At 40.9% G+C, this 22,796-nt stretch overlaps 1 protein-coding gene across 2 annotated transcripts in view; it reads left to right on the top strand.

The window, feature by feature from the left end:
- trmt11 (tRNA methyltransferase 11 homolog) overlaps nt 1-22,796 on the top strand; it is a 79,693-nt gene that overhangs the window by 14,143 nt on the left and 42,754 nt on the right. For both annotated transcript variants that reach the window (XR_011889198.1, XM_072279144.1), the window contains exons 2-10: nt 1,382-1,447; nt 3,629-3,702; nt 5,266-5,347; nt 5,931-6,023; nt 10,279-10,413; nt 14,828-14,984; nt 16,962-17,042; nt 18,828-18,992; nt 19,881-19,953. Coding sequence is in view for 1 of the 2 variants with exons in the window: in XM_072279144.1 (XP_072135245.1) it covers nt 1,382-1,447; nt 3,629-3,702; nt 5,266-5,347; nt 5,931-6,023; nt 10,279-10,413; nt 14,828-14,984; nt 16,962-17,042; nt 18,828-18,992; nt 19,881-19,953 (926 nt within the window). In the remaining variant the exon portion in view is untranslated. The remainder of the gene's footprint in view (nt 1-1,381; nt 1,448-3,628; nt 3,703-5,265; nt 5,348-5,930; nt 6,024-10,278; nt 10,414-14,827; nt 14,985-16,961; nt 17,043-18,827; nt 18,993-19,880; nt 19,954-22,796) is intronic.

Below are 22,796 nucleotides of genomic sequence, written 5' to 3'. Positions count from 1 at the left end.
GATAGAGGTGTATAAGATGATGAAAGGCATTGATCATGTGGATAGTCAGAGGGTTTTTTTCCAGGGCTAAAATGGCTAACATGAGGGAGCATAGTGTTGAGGTACTTGGAAGTAGGTACAAGGGGGATGTCAGAGGCAAGTTTTTCACACAGACAGTGGTGGGTGCGTGAGATGCACTACCAGTGAAGGTGATAGAGGCTGATACAATAGGGTCTTTTAAGAGACTCTTAGGTAGGTACATGGGGCTTAGAAAAATTCTAAGGCAGGGAAATTCTAGACAGCTTCTAGAATAGGTTACATGGCCAGCACAACATTGTGGGCCGAAGGACCTGTAATGTGCTGTAGGTTTCCTATGTTCTATGATCTCTGCCTCCTAAGGTTTCCTTCACCTTAAGCTTCCTAATGAAATCTGGGTCATTACATAACAGCCAATCTAGAATTGCAGTTCCCCTAGTGGGCTCAACCACAAGCTGCTCTAAAAAGCTATCTTGTAGACATACTACAAATGTAAGCATTACTTTTTGTTCTCTTTTAATATAGAAGTAATTTGAGCAATTGCCATGCTATTTTGTTAATATAGCCCTCATGTAAAGTTCTTGAGAGGATGATTGCTGGAGCTAAATCATTGCTGTTCATTCCTCGTACCATTATTTGTTCTCAGATGATTGCTCTCTGTGACAAAGCTTTTAAATGAGCTTACTTTAGATTGTTTATTTCATGGTCTTTAAATCTGCACTACTGCCATCTTCAGCATGTGTTGAAGTGTGAGAGGAATATTTGTGAAGGACAATGAATAATTTAGTTCTGGTGAAGGTATGCAGTTAATTGAAGGGAAAACAAAGATCTGTCATGTTGAAGGCCAACATTTGTGAGTTTCCTGCTGGCACTGAGTTTTCACCTTTGTGTGTGTGTGTGTGTATATATATACGCACACGTGCTTCAGATTGCCTCATTGTGTTACTCTGCTTAGATCAGGGATTGAATGGGCAATGGACAATCTGTATTCTTAGCAACTTAATGATATTGGCATAAACAATTCGAATGAGTGTTATTGTTTTAATCCAACTCGGTGGCTTACCAATGATTCATTTGACTTCTCACTTGCTCGGTGTGATTTAAAAAATTATGTTATTTTGTAGATTTTATAACTTTTTATTCACTTGTTGGTGCAAATATGTAGCTGTTACCACAATTAAAACACCATGAACAAAAGACAGAGGAATATTGCTGCTTAGATTAAAAAGACCTGTGCTATAACCAAGTAAATGCTTGGAAATACTAAGTGTAAGTTTTGATTTGAAAGAAATTTTGATTCAGCTGTGTCTCAACATTAATACCATTCTCAGTACACACTAAATTTTTATTTATTTTTTGGTTGCAGGAAATTAAATCCTTGTTCTCGCTTTGTAAGTGCCAGTTCAGTTCTGAAGAAAACTTTGATGAGAGGGTATGTTATATTTATATTTTGTAATAGTAACGTGTAAGCAGAGCAACAACTTAATATCTTGGTTGGATTTATAATTACTGATTTACTTATTTATATATCTACTGATTGCTATCTTGTTATCTGGATCACTTATAACTTAATATTTGTAAAATGAGCGATTTTATTAAGGCAAAATTAAAAATATATAGCTGGTGGGTAGTATAGTGGCATCCACACAGGACTTTGAGACGAGCGGTCCTGAGTTTGAATCTGGCTGGCTCCTTATACGTTTTCTAACATGCAGGGTTGAGTGTCGAGCTAGCAGCTCGGCCTTGTAAGAGACAGATAAACGCTAAAGAAACAGCAAGGTTGCTGCCTGATATATCACAAGGCACAGAAAGGAACAACGCACACACCAAGTGAAAATACCACAGTTGTTGAAAATCAGAAATAGCATCACTAAGCAAGTTGGAATACAACTGTTGAAGAAACTGCAGAGGTTAATGTTCTAAGTCTTGTGACCTTTATTAAGTCATTTGTTCACTTACTGAGTGGTTCTTACATAAAGGAAGAATGATATGCCGATTAAACTCATACATCACCATGTACATAAATGTACTATGTACCTTGTTCAAGTTTAATTGTTATTCAGCTGTACATGAATATCCATGAATATAGCCAAACAAAACAGCATTATTCTGGGGCCGGCGTGAAAAACACAGTACCAACAGTCACACACACAGCACAAGGCACATATAACACATGTAAGTATCAGAAATAAATATAGTCCAAGACCCTAAGTCAGTGAATGTTGTAGCAGTCTGCAATTGACCACAATATGGCTTGTCTTCTGCTGAGTGAACGGTGGGGAGCAGCACCCAGTCCAGCTTGGACACCGTGCCACACTGCCTCCGATGGAACACACTGACTCTGATGCCTCTCCCCTGGGTGGCTGTAAGCAAGCGACTCTGCAGCTTGAGGCCTAGTCCGTGCTGTGACTGAGGCCACACAGCTCCCCTACCATCCACCCCTGCTGTCAGCTGATAAATCTGTGAATTGAACTTGCAGTATTCCATATTAACAATGTCCAGTGGGGTCTTGCAATCACAAGATCACTCGATCACTCGTTGTTAGACTGTGCGCCTCCTTCTCACACTGATTGCTCCGACACCTCTCTGACACAGGCAGCAGCACCATCTGCACCTCAGTCCAGCTCCTTCAGTTTCTCCACCAGTGAGCTGCAGTTCTCTTAAGTTCTTAACGTCCAGCGAGGTCTTGCGACTGTAAAAAAAAAATTGCGTTTAAAAGTACAATAACATCTTTGCTGACCCCTTAGAAGCCACTGCAATCGAATGCGCTGCCACCTTACTCGAACATACTCCACTACAATACTATTTATCCATATTCGGTCCATCGCCTTCTATGCCTTGTCCAGCTGTTTATTGTATATCATGGGGGCGTCCATCTCTATTCCGTCTACAGGTAGTGCAGTCCAGATGGCAATCAATCTCTGTGTGATAAAATCCCCTCAGATCTCCTCTAAACCGCTTAACTCTCATCTCAAATCTACGCCCTCTCTTCTTGTACACCCTCGCGGTGGGAAAAAGATTTTTATGATCTACCTCATCTACCTCCCTCAATTTTTTTATATATCTGTAGCGGGAGATGGCTATGATGGAAAGTGGGGTATACTTACTACTAAATGTGGTGTGTGAGTGTTGTAGTTTACAGTGCAAGAAATAAATATCAAATCCCGTGCCACATGATTGACAAAGGAAAATGTCAGACAACACAGTGCCTTGCCTCCTCATTCTTCGTGCATTTAAACATAAATGGTGATAGGTGTTCAGTGATGACAGGTCTAACAAGAGATCTGCAATTACTGCTGTGGAGTGTTGGCCAGAAAACTGCAGGGAGCTCAAAACTGGATAAAGAGAAAATGTAACTAAAATTATTGATCTGCTTTTGCCTTCTTAACACTGCCATTTTCTTTCAGTGAATATGTTAGTGCATGCTTGCTAGAGCAGCAAACTGAGTTCTGGAAGTTTATTGGCAACAGAGTTCCATTTAATGCCAAGGTCTTTTTGATGTTGATTCGTATTTACCAGCTTGCTTCAGTAATTTTAGCGCTTTATCAGTTTAAAGGTGGTCATTTTCTGATGTCAACATTGTAGCTGATTTTAAGATTATTTTGCTTTTCAGTCTCCTTTCTGGATCGTACATATTCCTTCCGAGGAGGTGGCAAAAGCAGTCATGAGGCGGACAGTGTGTGCAAAGTGAGTGCCCTTGTTACGGGAATTTACACAAAATTCAGTCAGACACTAAGCCGGCCGGTGGTGTCGTGGCATCCGCACTGGACTTTGAGGGAGGTAGTCCCGGGTTTGAATCCAGCCAGCTTCTTGCACGCTGGGTTGAGCGTCGAGCTCGCAACTTGGCCTCATGAAAAAACAGACAAAAAAATGGCGAGGATGCTGCCCAATGCGCTACAAGGTGCAGGAAGGAACAGCGCTAGTCAAATATTATTAGTGGCACTAGCTTCAGGCATTTGGCTGTCGTGCAAGTATTTATAATCCAACAATAAGTTATGGTTGGTTAACATATCTGGTTAAAATGAGTTGCAACCGCTGTATGCACAACTTAAGAGTATTGTCAGGAACCCTGGGTCTTGGTAGAATGGAAGGGAGGATTCTATTGTGAGAAGGGATAATCTCAGCATTCAAAAACAGAAAATCAGCTCAGTGTTTCCAGCATTGACTGTTTTTGTTTCTGGGTTTTATAACATCCCTCTGTAATGTTTCAGAGGTTCGTTTTTGTTTATAACTGCTTCCATTATGAAGTGTGAATTCTGGTTTCTCCCTCTGCTTCTCCAAACTCATTTGTAAGGCCAGTGATGTTGTGGGGATGGAACTGGACTCTCTGACGGTGGTGTCTGAAAAGAGGATGCTGTCCAAGTTGCATGCCATCTTGGACAATGTCTTCCATCCACTACATAATGGACTGGTTGAGCACAGGAGTACTTTCAGCCAGAGACTCATTCCATCGAGATGCAACACTGAGCGTCATAGGAAGTCATTCCTGCCTGTAGCCATCAAACTTTACAACTCCTCCCTTGGAGGGTCAGACACCCTGAGCCAATAGGCTGGTCCTGGACTTATTTCCTGGCATAATTTACATATTACTATTTAATTATTTATGGTGCAACTGTAATGAAAACCAATTTCCCTCAGGATCAATAAAGTATGACTATGACTAAATCATTTTCCAACCATTTCATGTGCAGCACTGAGTCAATATACTGTGCTTTATCCTATATACTGGAAAGATTGTCCATACATTGTTATGGAATCCTTCCCGCCCCGCTCTGCTATTCTGGACTTTGTGTCTCTTATTTCCTCTTTTAGTCGACTGCTCACACGGAAATTATGAAGTTGCCCCAGTGTTTATCTACAGGTTTGCATTAGCACTGAAATAACATTTTTAAGGATTATTCATGATCAGAAGAAGCAGAAGGAAAAAGACATAGATGGAGATGAAAAGTCTAAAATGATTTACCTGGAGTAGGAAGCATTTCTTCACAAACAGAATGGGTAAATGTTTGCAACATACTTCCCAAAAAAGCTGTTAATGAGTTTTGTGAACTTTAGCATGTTCATTGATCCTTGTTTCATAAAGGTACCTGATTTTCTGAGTATTTCAGCCTTATCTGTTTTTGTTTTGTGTTTCCACCTTCTGCAGTTTACAGAATAATGAGTTTTGGTATTGTACCTTGAGCATGGTTTCGCTACATAATTTGTCTGAAGAGTTTGTTTTTGCCATAGCATCCATTCTTCACTTTGCAGGTCAATATTTGAATTGTGGGGTCAAGGAAGAACGCATGAAGAACTGCATAACTCACTGAGAAATTATCCTGTTGACAAGATGGTATGTATGCACAGAAATCAACCTCACTATCTGATGTGTGTGTGTGTGTAAAAGTCTTAGTCACATATAGCAAGGGTACTTAAGTCAATGTAGAACAGAGATTGAGTTTGTGAATCTTTGCAGGAGCAAACAAAGTTGGGAATGGTGAGGGTGGAGCACCTTGGGAAAGGTTTGGGACAGGTGGCAGAGAAGAAGTGCCAGGGTTAGGGGGGTAACATGAGTGCAGACACACCCAGCCCTGAGGCGAGATCATTACAGAATGTCTCTCTGGTTCTTCCCGCTCCCTCCCCTCTCCTTTCCCTTTTCCCAACCATGATTCCCCTCTCCCTGCCCCCTTCCCATTCTCAGCCCACAATAGAAACCCCTGTTAGAATCAGGTTTATCATCACTCACAAATGTCATGAAATTTGTTTTTTTTGTGTGGCTGCAGTACAGTGCAATACATAAAATTACTACAGTACTTTGCAAAAGTCTGAGGCACCCTAGCTATATATATATGTGCCTAAGACTTTTGCGAAGTATTTTACATATGTAAAAGATATTTGACTGTATTCGATTAACAATGTTCATTTTCCTGCTTTAGATCCCATTCCTTCAGCAAGGTTCAACATATCAGATAAAAGTTTATGCATTCAATAAAACCTTGTCGCATGATGAGAGAATTCAAAAGATAGACGTATGTATCAAACTTTTTCGTTTTACTGTCTCTAATTTTTGACATTTGTACTGTTACTTGGTTTGTTCAGAGTTCTGGTAATAATGTGTTGGAATAAAGAGGTTTCTTCAGTGTTTTAGGTAGTAACTAACATCGTGTGGTAAAACGTCACATTTACTCTATTAGCTAACTTATTCCCAATTTTCAATAGATTAGATAGTTAAGTGCAAACTTTGCAGTTCGTCTCAGTACTAAGTGCGACGAGAGAAGCGATGTTAAATCAGTGTAACTATTCTCAGTGACTTCGGGTGGAAATGTTTTCAGGATTTGGTTTTCATGCCTTTCACTTTAGATTTACAGCTGATAAACTATCTTATAATACATGCCTGGATAACTATAAAACGTTTTAGCCTGACATCAGTAGTTGGGAAGTTATTGGAATTGATTGTTATGGATGAGATTATGGAGTACCTGGAGGTACATGACAAGATAAGCCAAAGCCAGCATAGTTTCCGGAAAGGAAAATCCTGCCTGAAAAACCTACTGCAATTCTTTGAGGAAATTACAAGCAGGGTAGACAAAGGAGATGCAGTAGACGTGGTGTACTTGGATTTTCAGAAGGCCTTTGACAAGGTGCCGCACATGAGGCTGCTTAGCAAGATAAGAGCCCATGGAATTACAGGAAAGTTACTAGCATTGGCTGGTCGGCAGAAAACAGAGAGTGGGAATAAAGGGATCCTATTCTAGCTGGCTGCCGGTTAACAGGGGAGTCCCACAGGGGTCGGTGTTGGGACCGCTGCTTTTTACGATGTATGTCTATGATTTGGACTACAGTATTAATGGATTTGTGGCTAAATTTGCGGATGATACAAAGATAGGTGGAGGAGTGGATAGGGTTGAGGAAATGGAGAGCCTGCAGAGAAACTTAGATAGTTTAGGGGAATGGGCAAAGAAGTGGCAAATTAAATACAATGTTGGAAAGTGTATAGTCATGCACTTTGGTGGAAGAAATAAACGGTCAGACTATTATTTAGATGGAGAGAGAATTCAAAATGAAGAGATGCAAAGGGACTTGGGAGTCCTTGTGCAAGATACCCTAAAGGTTAACCTCCAGGTTGAGTTGGTTGTGAAGAAGGCGAATGCAATGTTGGCATTCATTTCTAGAGGTATAGAATATAAGAGCAGGGATGTGATGTTGAGTCTCTATAAGGCACTTGTGAGACCACACTTGGAGTATTGTGTTCAGTGTTGGGCTCCTTATTTTAGAAAAGATATACTGACATTGGAGAGGGTTCAGAGAAGATTCACGAGAATGATTCCAGGAATGAAAGGGTTACCGTATGAGGAACGTTGGACAGCTCTTGGGCTGTATTCTCTGGGGTTCAGGAGAATGGTGGATCTCATAAAAACATTCCAAATGTTAAAAGGCCTGAACAGATTAGATATGACAAAGTTATTTCCCATGGTAGGGGATTCTAGTACAAGAGGGCACGACTTCAGGATTGAAGGACGTCCTTTTAGAACAGAGGTGCGGAGAAATTACTTTAGTCAGAGGGTGGTAAATCTGTGGAATTTGTTGCCACAAGTGGCTGTGCAGACCAAGTCATTGGGTGTACTTAAGGCAGAGATAGACAGGTTCTTGATTAGCCAGGGCATCAAAGGGTATGGGTTGAAAGCAGGGGAGTGCGGATGACTGGAAAAATTGGATCAGTTCATGATTGAATGGCGGAGCAGACTTGATAGGCTGAATGGCCTACTTCTGCTCCTATATCTTATGGCCTTATTTCAGACAGCATCTACACTGGTTGGCCACATTTCAGAAAACATTTCTGGAAAAAAATTATATCAGACGTAAAATGCACTTGGCAAAATAGTTGAGGATTATTGATTTTCTTACATCTTGGAAATTCTGCCTTTTTGTATTTTCCACTCGAAATATAAATATTAATGATTCCAAAAATGCTTAAAACATGCTGCATAACTTTTCTTTAACTAATGTACATCCCATTTTAGTAACTTAATAGTCCACTTTCCTTTCACGAATGATAAATTGCTAAGTTCATGCTGTGTATCTCCTTCCATTTCGGGCACCACGACAGGGAAGGAGAATCAGCTGGCTATTTCCTCAGCTTTATGTAGCTGGAGTTAATGTGGCAAAAAGCTAGCACTGCTCTTTACAGTGCTGGTGACCCGGGTTCAATTCTCACTGCTGACTGTAAGGAGTTTGTATGTTTTCCCTGTGACTGTGTGGGTTTCCTCCAGGCGTTCCGGTTTTCTCCCACATTCCAAAGACGTGTGTCAGGTTGTTAACATGTGGGCATGCTACGTTGGCACGGGAATCATGGTGACACTCGTAGGCTGCCGCCTACACATCCTCGGACTATGATGGTCGTTAGGTCAACTGATAAATTTCACTGTATGTTTCAATGTGGATGTGGTAAATAAAGCTAATCTTTAGAGATGATATTTTAATCTTTGTATAGTCACTCCACTGAGGTTACAGTACACACAATCTAGAGAATGTACTGATATCATATTAATATCAGTTCCACCCTGGTGATATAACTAATGAGGATGTTAAACCTATCGAATGTTGAAAGGTCTTGATAGAGCGGTTGTGGAGAGGATGTTTCCTATGGAGGGAGAATCTAGGACCAGAGGACACAGCCTCAGAATAGAAGAGTGTCCTTTTAGGACAGAGATGAGGAGGAATTTCTTCAGCCAGACAGTGGTGAATCTGTGGAATTCGTTGCCACAGGAAGCTGTGGAGGCCAAGTCCTTGTGTATATTTAAGGCAGAGGGTGACAGATTCTTGATTGGTCAGGGCATGAAGGGATACGGGAAGAAGGCAGCAGATTGAGAGGAAAATTGGATCAGCCATGATGAAATGACGGAGTGGACTCGATGGGCCAAATGGCCTTATTCTGCTCCTATATCTTATGGTCTTATGGTAAATAGTAGTCTTGTAGAAACATTATCAATTCAGAGTTACACATCACTGTGATTTGGACATGCATTGTCATTCCAGTATTATTATTGCTTGTTAAATATTCTGTAGGTCCCTATCATATTCCTACCTATATCCTATGAAAGCTTAATACCTCAAAAGCTGCAGTGAAATTGAAAGATGGTTCATAATACTTCCCTGAGTAACTATTAATTGTTAATATTAACTATTGATTAACGCAGCCATCACAATACCACACCAATCCCAAGATGATGGAAAATAACAATTCATTGCATTTAAAAATGCAAGAGGGGCCACCTTCAATAATATTGAGACAATGATAACTGGTTAGAAAAGAAATATTGTCTGGCAAAAAGATAACTTATCCTTTCATTCACAAATAAAACTGTCAAAGCCTAGTTAGTGGGTGTCAGGTAGTGCAGATAATTTGGAAGTTGAAACTACCAACCCCATGAATGTCACACATGAAATTTACATCAGAGCAGGCTATTGATAATTGTTCAAAACAAAAATGACTATGCAAATGGGTGATTTGCTAACGAAGCCCAAATAGGTAATTAATGTTCAGCAGTATTGCCAATTGTACTGATTTAGTGCTCATGTTCCAAGTTCAAAGTAAATTGATTATCAAAGTATATGTATGTCACCATATAGAACCCTGAGATTCAGTTTTTTGTGGGCATAGTCAATAAATCCAATGACCATAAATCTCTTAAAATTTAAGAATCTCTTAAAATACTTAGAGCATTGGGAAAAGGTATTGCCAATGACATCCACACAAGAATAGAAGAGGATAAGGAAGGGAGAACTAATCTGATGTGTTGAGCATCAACTATACAAGGAAAACATACGCTGTTTATAATTTGCTCTCAACGTTAAAAGATATAATGCCCCCCCCCCCGAGTTTCACCGTGGAAACTTTTGGAAAACATACTAGGTTTCATTTCTTCCCCCTGACAGTTATAAAGATGCGGTTAAAATGTTTTGCAAATTGGAAAGATGTCACAGTTTTACCATGAGGCAAATATTATAAAATAGACATGGAAAGTAAGGTGACAAACAGCACTAAGACACTTAATGTATTGAAAGTGTATATTAATCTAATCTACACACACAAAATGCTGCCTGGCCTGCTGAGTTCCTTCGGCTTTTTGTTTGTGTTGCTTTGGATTTCCTGCATCTGCAGATTTTCTCTTGTTTGTGATTAATCTATGTTTTCAAGAAGTTAACAAAATATTTATTCTGACCAGTAACTTTCTGTCAGTGTTGCATATGCTCTTGTTTTCACTTTATTTCATGTATTTACAGGATTTAGGATTTTTGCCATTTCAAGGAACAGTGAAACTAAAGGAACCAGAACATGTGTTCTGGTTACTTGAAGACTACGGAACAGATCCCAATAATGCCCCAGAGAAGCCCTTTCATATTTATTTTGGAAGATGGGTGAGATTTATAGAAATAGAATATTAATTTATAATTTTAAGCTAATATCCTGTGGAAATGAACTCACAGACTGATACCAGAAAATGTCAAATGTTTAACCCCAATCAGTGGTGAATTGGTTGGTCAGACAAACTGTGGCAGTGGATCATTTCATTGGCCTCTGTGTCTAAGTTGAATGGAGGTTGTCTGGATTCTCACTGTTGAAGAAGATAGTGCACTGGGTATTGAATACTCGGTGTATGCCTTCCGTGGTAGATGTGAGTATTGGTTGTGGTTCAATTTATAATTGGCTCTCCTCTGAGTGTAAAGGGTCTGGGTTCAAGTCCCACTCCTGATAGTGCTAAAAGCTACATTAACGTTCTCAAAGCTTTGCTAAGAGAATGCTGGACTGGCTGAAGTATGGTGTTTCTATGATGTTACCTTCATCCGGGTGCCGCGTGGCGGTTTGTGCGATGCTATTCCCGCTTGGGACATCGGGGATCAGAGTTTAATTCCGACATCATCTGAAGGGAGTCTGTACGTCCTCCCTGTGGAAGGTGTGGATTTCCTCCGGGTGCTCCGGTTTCCTCCCACAGTCCAAAGACATATTGGTTAGTAGGTTAATTTGCAAATGTAAATTGTACTGTGATTAGGCTAGGGTTAAAGCGTGGGGGGGAGGAGGGGGGGTTCTGGGTGGTGCAATATCTGGAAGAGCCTGTTCTGGTCTGTATCTCTAAATAAAATCAAATAATACTGACAACATCTCAGGTGAATATAGAAATTATTTCATGGTGCTTTGTATGAGCATGTGGGATCCCCAATGTCTTCATGTATATTTATCACTGAACGTCGCAAAAATAGAGACTTTGCCAATTATTTAAGTTTGAGAATCTAGTTATTATTTAACAGCAATGTTATCACTTGGTCACCCACCAATTATAATCTAAGGATTACTATTGATATGGCAACTGGACCAACCACATAAATAGGGTGCTAGCAAGAGCAGGTTAGAGGCAGGATATTCTGCAGCAAGAAACTCATTTTTTTAACACCCCAAAGCCTTTCTATTATCCAACTGCCACTTGTCTAAATGAGTGAAACTCCAGTAGCAGTTACAGTTGAAGTCAGAAGTTTACATACACCTTAGCCAAATACATTGAAACTCAGTTTTTCACAATTCGTGACATTTAATCCTAGAAAACATTCCCTGTCTTAGGTCAGTTAGGATCACTACTTTATTTTAAGAATGTGAAATGTCAGAATAATAGTAGAGAGAATCATTTATTTCAGCTTTTATTTCTTCCATCACTTTCCCAGTGGGTCAGAAGTTTACATACACTTTGTTAGTATTTGATAGCATTGCTTTTTAAGTTATTTAACTTGGGTCAAACGTTTTGGGTAGCCTTTCACAAGCTTCTCACAGTAAGCTGCTGGAATTTTGTTCCATTCCTCCAGACAGAACTGGTGTAACTGAGTCAGGTTTGTAGGCCTCCTTGCTCGCACATGCTTTTTCGGTTCTGCCCACAAATCTTCTATCGGATTGAGGTCAGAAAATGATGTCAAGTCTGGTTCATCCTTGGGAGCAATTTCCAAACACCTGAAGGTACCATGTTCATCTGTACAAACAATAGTATGCAAGTATAAACACCATGGGGCTACACAGCCGTCATACCGCTCATGAAGGAGACGCATTCTGTCTCCTAGAGATGAACGTTATTTGGCATGAAAGTGCAAATCAATCCCAGAACAGCAGCAAAGGACCTTGTGAAGATGCTGGAGGAAACAGGTAGACAAGTATCTATATCCACAGTAAAACGAGTCCTATATCAACATAACCTGAAAGGCTGCTCAGCAAGGAAGAAGCCACTGCTCCAAAACCGCCATAAAAAAAAGCCAGACTACAGTTTGCAAGTGCACATGGGGACAAAGATCTTACTTTTTGGAGAAATGTCCTCTGGTCTGATGAAACAAAAATTGAACTGTTTGGCCATAATGACCATCGTTATGTTTGGAGGAAAAAGGGTGAGGCTTGCAAGCCGAAGAACACCATCCCAACCGTGAAGCATGGGGGTGGCAGCATCATGTTGTGGGGGTGCTTTGCTGCCGGAGGGACTGGTGCACTTCACAAAATAGATGGCGTCATGAGGAAGGAAAATTATGTGGATATGTTGAAGCAGCATCTCAAGACATCAGCCAGGAAGTTAAAACTCAGTCACAAATGGGTCTTCCAAATGGATAATGACCCCAAGCATACCTCCAAAGTTGTGGCAAAATTGCTTAAGGACAACAAAGTCAAGGTATTGGAGTGGCTATCACAAAGCCCTGACCTCAATCCGATAGAAGATTTTCGGGCAGAACTGAAAAAGCGTGTGCGAGCAAGGAGGTCTACAAACCTGACTCAGTTACACCAGTTCTGTCTGGAGGAATGGAACAAAATTCCAGCAACTTACTGTGAGAAGCTTGTGCAAGGCTACTCAAAACATTTCACCCAAGTTAAATAGTTTAAAGGCAATGCTACCAAATACTAACAAAGTGTATGTAAACTTCAGACCCACTGGGAAAGTGATGAAAGAAATAAAAGCTGAAATAAATCATTCCCTCTACTATTATTCTGACATTTCACATTCTTAAAATAAAGTAGTGATCCTAACTGACCTAAGACAGGGAATGTTTTCTAGGATTAAATGTCACGAATTGTGAAAAACTGAGTTTCAATGTATTTGGCTAAGGTGTATGTCAACTTCTGACATCAACTGTATGTACTTAATATCGTCCAGACAAATCATCCGGGTTAATTGGAACCTGTGCACTGTCCTAACCATTCATTCCCTTCACTAGCTCTGCATTGTTTGCTCTCAGCTCAACCTGCTGCAGTTACTCACCTAGATCACTGACAGCATCTCCCAAGCCTGCAATATCTTCTACAACAAGGACAAAGGCAGCAGGTGAATGGGAACTCCATGATCTTCAGGATGCCCTTTAAGTTCTGCATCATCCTGACTTGAAGTCTATGAGCATTCCATGACCTTTGTTGGATCAAAATTCTGAGTTCCAGCCCAAAAACGTTATGAGCGTACTTTCACCAGAAGGACTGCAGCAGGTCCAGATGTAGACTTCCCCAGAATCATTTCAAGAGCAGTCAGCGATAGGCTGTAACAAGAATGAAGGATCAAGGATCAGTTTATGTGCCATATATATTTACGTACTTACTTGCTGCCCATTATGCCGCTGGTGTTTAAGGCAGTAATGATGGTCCTCCATTTCTGGCTATGTTCAGAGCTTCCTTCGTCATGTCAGTATCTTCCTCTCGGTTTTCTGACAGCCTGACTGTCGTGCAAGACCTGGGTGGAGACTCAGGAATGTGGTCACTCTCGGATTTAGAAGGATTCTTCATTGCTGTTTCTGTAACAATTGTTTTTTTGACCAGTCAGGGCTGTTAGCCCTGAGCTGAACCCCTGAACCTGGAGGACAGGTGGACCACTCTTAGTCTGTCCTCTACCCTTTATCCTGTATGGCATGGATGACCCTACCAAGAGCCAAAGCGTAAAGTGCAGACTCCAGCCACTGTAGCTGTCTAGGTCATTGAGGCACGCAAGCCTCCAAACCCTATGATAAGGTTGTGGCCCTCTTGGCGGGTGGACATTTACATGTGTTGGATATTTGCTGTGGTGCGTTGGTGTGATAGGCAACAGAAAACAACACCATGCAACAATTATAAAGAATAAAAAGTGATACAAAAAGTTGGCCTTCTCAGCAGCACACACATTCTAAGTGTTAGATATGCAAAATACTGGAGGAACTCAGCAGGTCAGGCAACATCTGTGGAAATAAATAAACAGTTGACGTTTCTTGAAGGATCTTCTCTACCTCACCCACCTGGCTCCACCTGTCATGGTCTGGCTTTTACTCCTTCTCCCCCCCCCCCCCACCACTTTATTATTCTGGCACCTTCCCCCTTCCTTTCCACCTGATGAAGGTGTTGGCCCAAAACATAAGTTATTTATTCGTTTCCATAGATGCTGCCTGACCTGCTGAGTATTAAAACAACACACACAACATGCTGGAGGAATTCAGCAGGCCGGGCAGCGTCAGTGGAAAAGAGTACGGTCGACTTTCCAGACCGAGACCCTTTGGCAGGACGTGGTCCTCCAGCATTGTGTGTGTGTGTTGCTCGGATTTCCAGTGTCTGCAGGTTTTCTCTTGTTTCTATATGTATGACTCTGGATTTCCAGCATCTGAAGAATCTCTTGTGTTTGTAAATAAATATTATTCTTTGTAATGAGAGCTGGTAAATTCAGCAGTTTGGTTAAAGCTGGAAATTTGGATTACAAGATTGTGATAATCCTTTTTTGATCAGGAAAGCAAAAGATAACATATTCTTTTAAAATCTTTTGAAGAAGTAATGAAGTAAATGTTGATTTTGTTTCCTCTTTAGATTGCTGATGGTCAGAGGGAGCTAATCAACTTGTACAGTGTGAAGAAACGTCACTTCATTGGTAATACCAGCATGGACGCCTGCCTTTCCTTTTTAATGGCAAATCACGCTAAAGCAGGAGCCAACAACTTGGTTTTTGATCCATTTGTGGGAACAGGTAAGAAGGAGATGACTGACACCAACCCCCAGCATTTCAGCCAGTACAGCACAACGCACGGAATCTGCTTGTCTCAAAGTAATCACTGTTAGGGAATGTTCATGGCATTTATAAACATTCAGAAACACTCAGCTGATTAAGTTTGTCAGAAAGTAATACAAACGTGTACACCCACACAATTACAATTAAAACTGATTTCAAACACTAATTTTTATCTGCCTTTCTCCACAGAGCAGATTTCTCCCATTCATTTCATGGAGTCTGTTCTTTTTGCTCCATAGATAATGGCACAGGCCCCAGACAGATTTCCCAACATGAGCAGTGGGTATCTGATAAAGCTGATAGATTCAGTGTTTGTGTGAGTGGCAGTCTATGCTTGGGATTAGCCCAGTTACAAACTTAACGTCAACAGATCTAGATGGATGTTAGTAGATCCACAATAATCTTCAATGATAATTAAAATCAGTAAGAACGATGGTCTGTTCTCTCAAGCACTTTCAGTGTTATTGTGCTCACAAGCTCTTTCAGTGTTAGAGTAGTTATCTGAGACTTATCCCACTGTTTAAAAAAATCACTTTCTCTTGAATTGCCAAGCTGTTACTTTTCTCAGCAACACACACAAAATGCTGGAGCAACTCAGCAGGTCAGTCAGCATCTATGGAGTGTAATGAACAGTCAACGTTTTGGGCCAAGATCTATCATTGGGATTAACCATAACCTTTCATTTACCATAAACTTGTGCCATAATGGTGCCATAACCTTTTTCTCAACTGGGCATATAACGAACAAACAAATCCTTTTCTCATATTTAGTGGGCAAGTGGAGCAACTTTATGGAAAAAAATACTGCGTGTGTTAAAAATCTGAAACTAATCCCCAAACTGCTGGATTCACTCAGCAGGTTATGAAGCATCTTGAGAAAGATAAAGAAATGTAAGATTTGAAGTTGAAGACTGGTTGATCCTGCCAGTGGCATATGCTTAAGATTAAGCCAAACATGTCATAACACACATGAACATGAGAAATTCTGCAGATGCTGGAAATCCCGAGCAACACAAGGTGCAGGAGGAACTCAGCAGATCAGCAGCATCTATGGAAATGAATGAGCAGTTGATGTTTTGGGCTGAGACCTTTCTTCAGTACTAGAAAGGAAGTGGGAAGGTTCTGGAATGAAAAGGTGTGGTGAGGGGAAGGAGGATAGCTGGGAGATGATAGGTGAAGCCAGGTGAGTGGGAAAGGTAAAGGGCTGGAGAGGAAGTAATCTGATAGGAGAGGACCGTGGACTGTGGGAGAAAGGGAAGAAGGAGGGGACTTGGGGAGGTGATAGACAAGTGGGAAGAGGGCAGAGGCCGGAGTGGGGATTAGAAGAAGAGGAGAGGGGGAATGTAATTTTTTTACTGGAAGGAGCAATCAATATTCCTGCCACCAGGTTGGAGGCTACCAACACGGAATATAAGGTATTGCTCCTCCACCCTGAGGGTTGCCATTATAGCACAAGAGGAGGCCATGGATTGACATGTCAGAATGGGATTGGGAATCAGAATTTAATATTTGGCCACTAGGAAGTTCCACTTTTGGTGGATGAAGAGGAGGTGCTTGACACACATGGCTCAATGAGTGAAACTGCGAATGGCTCATTAAATCCTAACAAGGGAAGGATAGACAAGTTAACATTAAAAACCCTACGGTTGTTGATTCAGCATTACACAACTCAACAAACCTGTGTTCTGTCATATGTACTTAGTGCATCTGACTATCTTTCAGGGTCACACTAAGTCGTTAAGATAATTTTCAAACTTCAGAACTACCATCTAGGAAGCTCTTTATGTTGGTTTTAGGACAGTTTTTTGGGGATTCCTTCACAATTCCAGTGGGAGATGGGACAAACTCCGGCTGTTTCAATATAATGTTCTATAATGGTCAGTCTATTATTCTGTTTTGCCATTCATATTATATAATCACATTTTGGTTTCTTCAGGCAGTCTTCTTGTTGCTTGTGCTCATTTTGGTGCATACGTATGTGGGACCGATATTGACTACAACATTATTCATGGGCGTGGTAAGAACCAAGACTTTTATTAACATTCATTATACTTGCATATGTAATCTATCTTTACTGATGTCTCATTTAAAAAAAAGTAAGTTACTTTGCTGTACCTGAGAAAGTTTTGTTTGGTTTAAAAAAAGGGTCTGATTACATTTTTCCTTGTTAACTTAAATGAGTTAATTTTAAAATTAGATTGGATTAGCTTTATTTGAGACAATCACATTAAAAATGTACAGTGAACCAACGCACATAAAATGCAGGAGGAGCTCGGCAGGCCAGGCAGCATCTATGGAAAAGAGTACACAGTGGACGTTTTGGGCTGAGGCCCTTCTTCAGGACCTGATGACGGTGGAGGTCAGATCATCAGATATATTTAGTATGCAGATAAATATTTGAAGGATCAAGGTGGGCTATGGTGATCTGGCACAGCAGAGTGTGTGGGCAAGAAAGTGGCAAATAAAATATAATGTTGGAAAATGCATGGTCATGCACTTTGGTAGAAGAAATAAATGTGCAGAACACCTTAAAAGTTAACTTGCAAGTTGGGTCGGTAGTGAGGAAGGCAGATGCAATGTTAGCACCTTTCTCGAATACAAGTGAGGCCTTACCTTGAGGTATTGTGAACAGATTTGGGCCCCTCATCTAAGAAAAGATGTGCAGGCATTAGAGGGTGTTCAGAGGAGGTTCACAAGGATGATTTGGGGAATTACGAAGGACGTTTGATGACTCTGGGTCTGTACTCGCTGGAATTTAGAGGGATGAGGGGGTATCTCATTGGAACCTTTCAAATGTCGAAAGGCTGAGACAGTGTAGATGTGGAAAGGATGTTTCCCACGGTGGGTGGAGGGGGGTGTCTAGGACAGGAGGGCACAGCCTCAGGATAGAGGGGCATCCATTTAAAACAGAGATGCGGAGAAATTTCCTCAGCTAGAGGGAGGTGAACTTGCAGAATTTATTACCACAGGCAGCTGTGGAGGCCAGATCGTTGGGTGTATTTAAAGTGGAGCGTGATAGATTCTTGATTGGACATGGCGTCAAAGGTTTCGGGAGGAGGCCAGGGCGTGGGGTTGAGGAGGGGAATACAAAGGATCAGCCATGATTGAGTTGCAGAGCAGACTCGATGGGCCAAATGGCCTAATTCTGCTCCTGTGTCTGGTCAGAGGAGCTGAGGCTAGCATGGAGAATCTATTACCATATGGGATGGTGGGGTAGTCTTAGCCATTGGACATAGGAGCAGAATTAGGCCATCTAGTACCCTCCCACATTCCAGAGAAGTTTGGTTAGGGTTAGTGAGACGTGGGCATGCTGTGTTGGTGCTGGAAGTGTGGTGACACCTGTTGGCTGCCCACTGATTTAATTTGATTTTTTATTTTATTGAGATACACACAGGGCTCTTCCGGCCCTCCGAGCTGTGCCGGCCAGCAATCCCCCAGTTTAACCCTAGCCTGATGATGGGACAATTTACAGTGACCAATTCACCTACCAACCGGTGCATCTTTGGACTGTGGGAGCACCCGGGAGAAAACCCCGCAGTCATGGGGAGAACGTATAAACTCCTCAGAGGCAGTGGTGGCAATTGATCCTGGGTCGCCTGTACAATGAAGTCTTGTGCTAACCACTTCGTTACTGTGTTAACCCATTTGCTGTAAACAATGCACTTCATTGTATATTATGTTGTTTCAATGTACAAGTGATAAATAATGCTAATATTTATCTTTAATCTTCAAGAGAGCTCTCAACTAAAGGTAGGTTTTGTTATTTTGGGATGATTAATATATTATTTCTATAAATCTACAGGCAAGGCCAGTAGGAAGAACCAGAAATGGAGAGGACCTGATGAAAACATCCGGGCTAACCTCCGGCAGTATGGCCTGGAGAAATTCTATGTTGACGTGCTCGTTTCAGACACTTCCAAAAATATATGGAGGAAGGCGAATATTTTTGATGCAATCATTACAGATCGTAAGTTGATTTTGAAGAAAACACTTGATGTTATGTTAGGTTATGGTTTGTGAAGTCACCGCAAATTGATCAGTCAGAATCAGATTTATTATCACGAACTTGTGATCTGGAGTTTGTTGTTTTGCAGCAGTAGTTCTGTGCAAAGACATAAAAATCTATACATTACAAAGAATAGATGGTGCTAAAAAAATGAATTAATGGGGTAGTCTCATGGGTTTACAGTTTGTTCAGAGATCTGATTGCCTTGGGGAAGAAACTGGTCCCGAATGATGTCAATATGGGTCTTCAGGCTTTTGTACCTCCTCACTGATGGTAATAATGTCGCAGGTGGTGAGGGCCCTTCATGATGGATGCCACCTTTCTGAGGCACTGCCTCTTGAAGATGGGGAGGGTTGTGTCCACGTTGGAGCTGACTGAATCTACAACCCTCAGTAGCCTCCTGTGATTCTGTGTATTTAACCCTCCATACCAGGTGATGATGCAGCCGGTCTTTGGTGATGTACTAAGTCACCACAAACTCCTGACAGAGCCGCTCATGTCCCTTCTGCTTCTAAGGTATTGACAGCCTGGGAACTAGAGGCTCCTTACCTTTTCCACCGCTGACCCAATGAGGACAAATTTCCTCTTCCTGAAGTTCACAATCAATCCCTTGGTCTTGCTGACATGAAGTGCGAAGGTTGCTGTGGCAACACCTCTCAACCAGTTGACCTGTCTCACTCCTGTGAGCCTCCCCCTGAGTTTTAAAAAATGCTTATGTCAGCACCATTGCATTAAAGTTAATGTTGTTGAATTGACTCAAAAATGAGCATAAAATAAAGCAGTGTTAACTTCCTTAATTGTTAAAAATGTGAATTCCTCCTTGACAACTTAAAGTACTTTTCTTTTAAGCTCCATATGGTATCAGGGAATCTACGCGAAAAACAGGATCACAGAAAGGAAGTATAAAACCAGCAGAAGAATAGTAAGTTTAAATTTGACTTAAATATTTAAATACAATTACTATCTATGTCTCAACTCTATAAACCACTGTTAATGTACCAAAGTTTTAAAAAATTATTTGGGAATTTGAAATTATTTTATAAAACTATAGGAAGGATGTGGAAGCATTGGAAAGGGTACAGAGGAGATTTACCAGGATGCTGCCTGGTTTAGAAAGTATGCATTATGATCAGAGATTAAGGGCTTTACTCTTTGGAGAGAAGGAGGATGAGAGGAGACATGATAGAGGCGTACAAGATAATAAGAGGAATAGACAGAGTGGATAGCCAGCGCCCCTTCCCCAGGGCACCACTGCTCAATACAAGAGGACATGGCTTTAAGGTAAAGGGTGGGAAGTTCAAGGAAGGTTTTTTACTCAGAGAGTGGTTGGTGCGTGAACTGCCTGAGTCAGTGGTGGAGGCAGATACACTAGTGAAGTTTAAGAGACTATTAGACAGGTATATGGAGGAATTTAAGGTGGGGGCTTATACGGGAGGCAGCGTTTGAGGGTCGGCACAACATTGTGGGCCGAAGGGCCTGTACTGTGCTGTACAATTTTATGTGCTATGTTCTATGTTCTATCTTCTAAAACATTGTGTGTAAGTCTTCTTCATAAAATCTTCTAGCAATCTGAGGGATGTATCATCTTGACGCCTTTCCTTCATTGGCTACTGTGTAAAATAAATTATAAAGAGAGACTAAATAGCTCCTGTTGTGGGGTGGATGAAATCACCGGACACTGGTAGATACAAAGCAGCTTCTTTATTCGACACAAAAAGGTACAGAAGGCATCAAATGGAGACCCTTTGGTGGAAAAGACCGTTAGCTCAATGTGGGCTCGATATTCATATGCTAAACACAACACGCTATTTACCAAGTTATAGTCAATGCATAGACAATCACACCTTCTGACTTCATCCTTTCCTCCCAACGCCAACATGTCTGGGTTGGTACAGCCTTTAGGAATGCAAGTTAAATCCACAATACATTTAATTGGTATTGTATGTGCTAACATAGAGGACAATTAATATTTATAAAGTATTTATAGTGTCTTCGAAACTACCTGTAAACTTCACACTTCCACCCGCAGCGTCTGGCTAGTATTCCGATATTCACAGTTTTCAGGAAATGCATTGTTGTGAACTGAATCCACAGTATTTAGTCAAAACAGAAGATTGATGGCCAGAGGCATTTAAGTGTAAATGAGTCATCTACCCAAAAACTCACTCTAACAGCTCCCTTCACCTTACTTAGTATGATATTTGTCAACAATTTAGATGAAGGAACAGAGTGCAATTTTGAACACTGCTGGTGGGATTATGAATTGTGAGGAGGATGCAAAGAGGCTTCAAGTGACTTAATGCCACAGTTAGCATAGTAGTTAGTGTTCACTATTACAGCGCCAGTGACTCAGATTCAATTCCTGCCGCTGTCTTTAAGTAGTTTGAACTGTGTGGGCTTCCTCTGGGTGCTTCACTTTCCTCCCCCATTCCACAGTCGGGTTAGTTGGTTAATTGGTCATGTGGGTATAATTGTGAGTTTGTTGGGCTGGAAGACCTGTTTATCTAAATAAACAGTACTGTGCAAAAATCATGGCTAATAGACTAATGAGGACAAATGTGATCCACTTCAAAAGGGAAGAAGCATAATAGCAGTGTATTATTCAAATAATGTTCTCGTACAATGGTCACTGCAAGCAAACAAGCAGGTGTAGCAAGCAGTTAAGGAAAATGGCATTTTAACTTTTATAGTGACAAGATTTATGAACAGGAGCAAGATGCCTTGCTACAATTACACTGGGCTTTAGTGAGACCACACTTCAAAGTTCAAAGTAAATTTTGTTATCACCGTATGTCACCATATACCTTGAGATTCATTTTCTTGTGAGCAAATCTATAGAATAGTAGCTATAACAGGATCAATGAAAGATCAGCCTGAGTGCAGAAGGCAACAAATTGTGCAAATGCAAATATAAATACATAGCAATAAATAATGAGAACATGAAATAATGAGATAGAGTCCTTAAAGTGAGATCATTGGTTATTGGAAACATCTCAGTGGATGAGAAAGTGAGTTTAGTTATCCACTTTTATTCAAGAGCCTGATCGTTGAAGGGTAGTAACTGTTCTTGAAACTGGTGGTGTGAGTCCTAAGGCTCCTTTACCTTCACCTGATGCCACCTGCGAGAAGAGAGTATGGCCTGGGTGGTGGGGATCTCTGATGATGGATGCTGCTTTCCTGTGACAGCATTTCATGTACATGTCAATCTTGGAGTATCCAAGAAAGGATATTTGTCATAGAGAGAGTATAACAAGGGTTCACCAGTTTGAGTCACTGTGGTGGAACTGCCATATTAGGTTAACTAGATTTATATTCACCAGACTTAGAAGGATGAGAGGGAATCTAATTGAAAGTTACAAAGTTCTGATGGGACTAAGTGAATTGGATGGAAGAGAAATGTATCCCATAGCTATGGTGACTAGAATGTAGGGGCACTCTCAGGTTATAAGAGATCTGGTTCTGAGATGAAAAGGCATTTCTTCTCTCGGAGGGTGGTGGTGAACATAAGCCAAGTTGCTGAATAAATATATGGAATAAATAAATATATTTCAGGACTAAAGGAACTGGGGAAAGCAGGAGAGAATGTTATTATGATAGAAGTAAACAAACGTCATTGAATGATGAACAGCACAATTTTTAATATATTTTTTGCTTTTAAAAACACGGTAACTTGAATATGTTTTTGAGAGGGAGCAACTGGGCAGAAGGGAAAGTAAAATGTTTATAGTGATCTTTCTGCTTGTTTACAGCTCTGTTTTGGCATTG

This window comes from Mobula birostris, chromosome 2 (genome assembly GCF_030028105.1).
Source record: "Mobula birostris isolate sMobBir1 chromosome 2, sMobBir1.hap1, whole genome shotgun sequence".
In the NCBI taxonomy this organism is placed as follows: domain Eukaryota; kingdom Metazoa; phylum Chordata; class Chondrichthyes; order Myliobatiformes; family Myliobatidae; genus Mobula; species Mobula birostris.
This window is presented reverse-complemented; position numbering and strand designations above follow the sequence as displayed.